General features: G+C 39.1%; 1 protein-coding gene across 1 annotated transcript in view; it reads left to right on the plus strand.

The window, feature by feature from the left end:
* Positions 1-368: 368 nt before the first annotated feature.
* Positions 369-2,269, plus strand: part of MOCS1 (molybdenum cofactor synthesis 1) — a 19,426-nt gene continuing 17,525 nt past the window's right edge. The window contains exons 1-2 of the mRNA XM_010171633.2: positions 369-501; positions 1,185-1,352. Coding sequence (XP_010169935.1) covers positions 1,196-1,352 — 157 coding nt within the window. The 5' untranslated portion in view covers positions 369-501; positions 1,185-1,195. The remainder of the gene's footprint in view (positions 502-1,184; positions 1,353-2,269) is intronic.

Here is a 2,269-nt window from a genome sequence, read left to right on the forward strand (position 1 = left end):
TATCTGAGGGCTGTACTGGGATTGGGGGAACCTGGATCATTGATTCTGGAAAGTGAAGAGACACACAATTGAAAAAAGCTGCTTCCTATTCTGTACAAGAAGCCTGAAGCACCTGTGGCAAAGAGGCTGTATCTTAAAATGCACAGGGAAAATTGTGGTGTGGTTCCACAGAATTAAGTAGGGTGTGAAACTTAATCAATAAATGGCCGATTATAAAGACAAGTCACGGGTTTTTCTTGTACAGCTGTCCCTGTGGTGAAAAATGGAATAATAATTATCAGTTGAGCTCAAAGGTTTTTTTATATATTTATACAGCAGTTGATAGGATAACTATTCAAATATTTATCACTTACTTGTTTTCATTACAGGAGCTGCAAAGCTCAGGAAGAGGACGCTTTCTCCTGGAAGATGCTGCTCCCTTCTCTGCTTTTTTGACAGACAGCTTTGGGCGTCAGCACAACTACTTGCGAATTTCTTTGACCGAGAAATGCAACCTCAGGTGTAAGTGCCTGCTTGCTTTTTTGCACAAAGCTCTTATGCGTCATATTATGCAAAGGCCAAGCATTGAGTTAGGGTACTTATTGCTGTGTTGGCCCTGTGCTGTTTCTTCTCTTCACAAAGTAATGGTAAAGGATAGATGGAGAGTGATTTGAGGCTGAGCTGCTAGTCCGATGCAGCAGCAGGAGCGAGCCGAGGGATCTGCCAGAGACAGGTGGGAGTGACAGGTGTGACATCAGACTTGGAATGGTTTGGGTGATGGTGCTCGTGGGTGTTTGTGTGCCATACCCAAAGTGTATGATAAGCATGAGAGCTCGTACCTAGGCATTCTCATAATTATGTCTTCAAAGTTTGTGGCAAAGTCCCAGTGCTTGCCAGTTCAGTTTGAGGTCTTTGTTTGAATGCAGGTTAGATAGAAATAAGACTAGTTTTACCTCCAAAATAGATCCACTGTAGTTTGGAGACCTATCAAATGAGTCTTTTGAGTTTTCTTCTGAGGAAAACAGGAAATTGTTAGGCCATTGCTTGTAAGATTTGGTGCATGATCTTACCTGTATTTCAGAAAAGCAAAGTTGCTCAACATCCATTAAATACAGTTGCACTTGGTGCGTTTTACCCAACAATATTAGGTTAACTGCTGCTGGTTATTTTTTTTCCCCCATGTATTTCTGTATTCTTTGTTTCAGGTCAGTATTGTATGCCAGAGGAAGGTGTTCAGCTGACCCCTAAATCAGAGCTACTTACTGCTCAGGAGATAATCACCCTAGCCAGACTGTTTGTGAAAGAAGGTGTAGAGAAGATCCGACTGACAGGAGGAGAGCCACTTATCCGTCCCGACGTGGTTGATATTGTGGGTGAGTTCCCAATAAATACAGTGTGTTTCAAAGTGACTTGCTAGATGTTGATCCAAGAGCTATGCTTATAACTATCTACTAATACAGTCCAGCAATCTGAAGAATAATTACACACTAAATGACAGTGCTTTTTCCCAATGTTGTGAAATGCAAGATAGTTCCTTTTGGAAAACTTCCAATTCTGTTCTCCTGCTTGGATGGAACTTACGTCTCTTCACATTATAACAGCTAAACTTCGTTCTGTAATAAACTTGTTTTAGCCTGGCTGGTTTGTTTTTTTTTTTTTTTAATAAGGCATATTGAAAATTGGCAAATTAAGTCTAGAAACTCTTCTTGTCTTCTCAGACTTTGGTGTTACTTCATGATGCACAAGTTTGGGATCAAGATAAATGTCTCAAAACTAAAGAGATCACATGTAACAACTATGGGAAAACTAATTGAAGGGAAAACAAGCCCAGAAATATCTTCTTCAGAATTTGAGTTAGGCACCTTTATTGAAGCCATCTTAGCACAATGTTCTAGTTTGGGCTGGGACAGAGTTAATCTGGGTTTCTAGATGCTTTATAGAAGTTGGCTACAATATCTCAGGTGCTGAAGAGGGTTGAGATTTAAGTTAGGTTTGTTTTCAGCAAACCTTTCTTTTAACCATAAATGGTCTGTGAAATACCAATAAAGCTCAAAAATATTAATGCTGGATTACTATTCCTGTATTTTTCTACTACTCAAATTCAATTTTTTTTTCACTGAACATCTTTTCATTTCAATGAACAAATGTGATTTGGAGCTAGTGTAGGAGACCATGTTATTCAGAGACCTACAACAGTTCTTTAGATTATTTCAAATCTTCTTTAAATGCATGGACATACATAAACTATGACTCAGCAACTAACATTTGCTGAAAGCTAAATTGTGTCCTC

This window comes from Antrostomus carolinensis, unplaced genomic scaffold (genome assembly GCF_000700745.2).
Source record: "Antrostomus carolinensis isolate BGI_N321 unplaced genomic scaffold, ASM70074v2 scaffold9557, whole genome shotgun sequence".
NCBI lineage: Eukaryota > Metazoa > Chordata > Aves > Caprimulgiformes > Caprimulgidae > Antrostomus > Antrostomus carolinensis.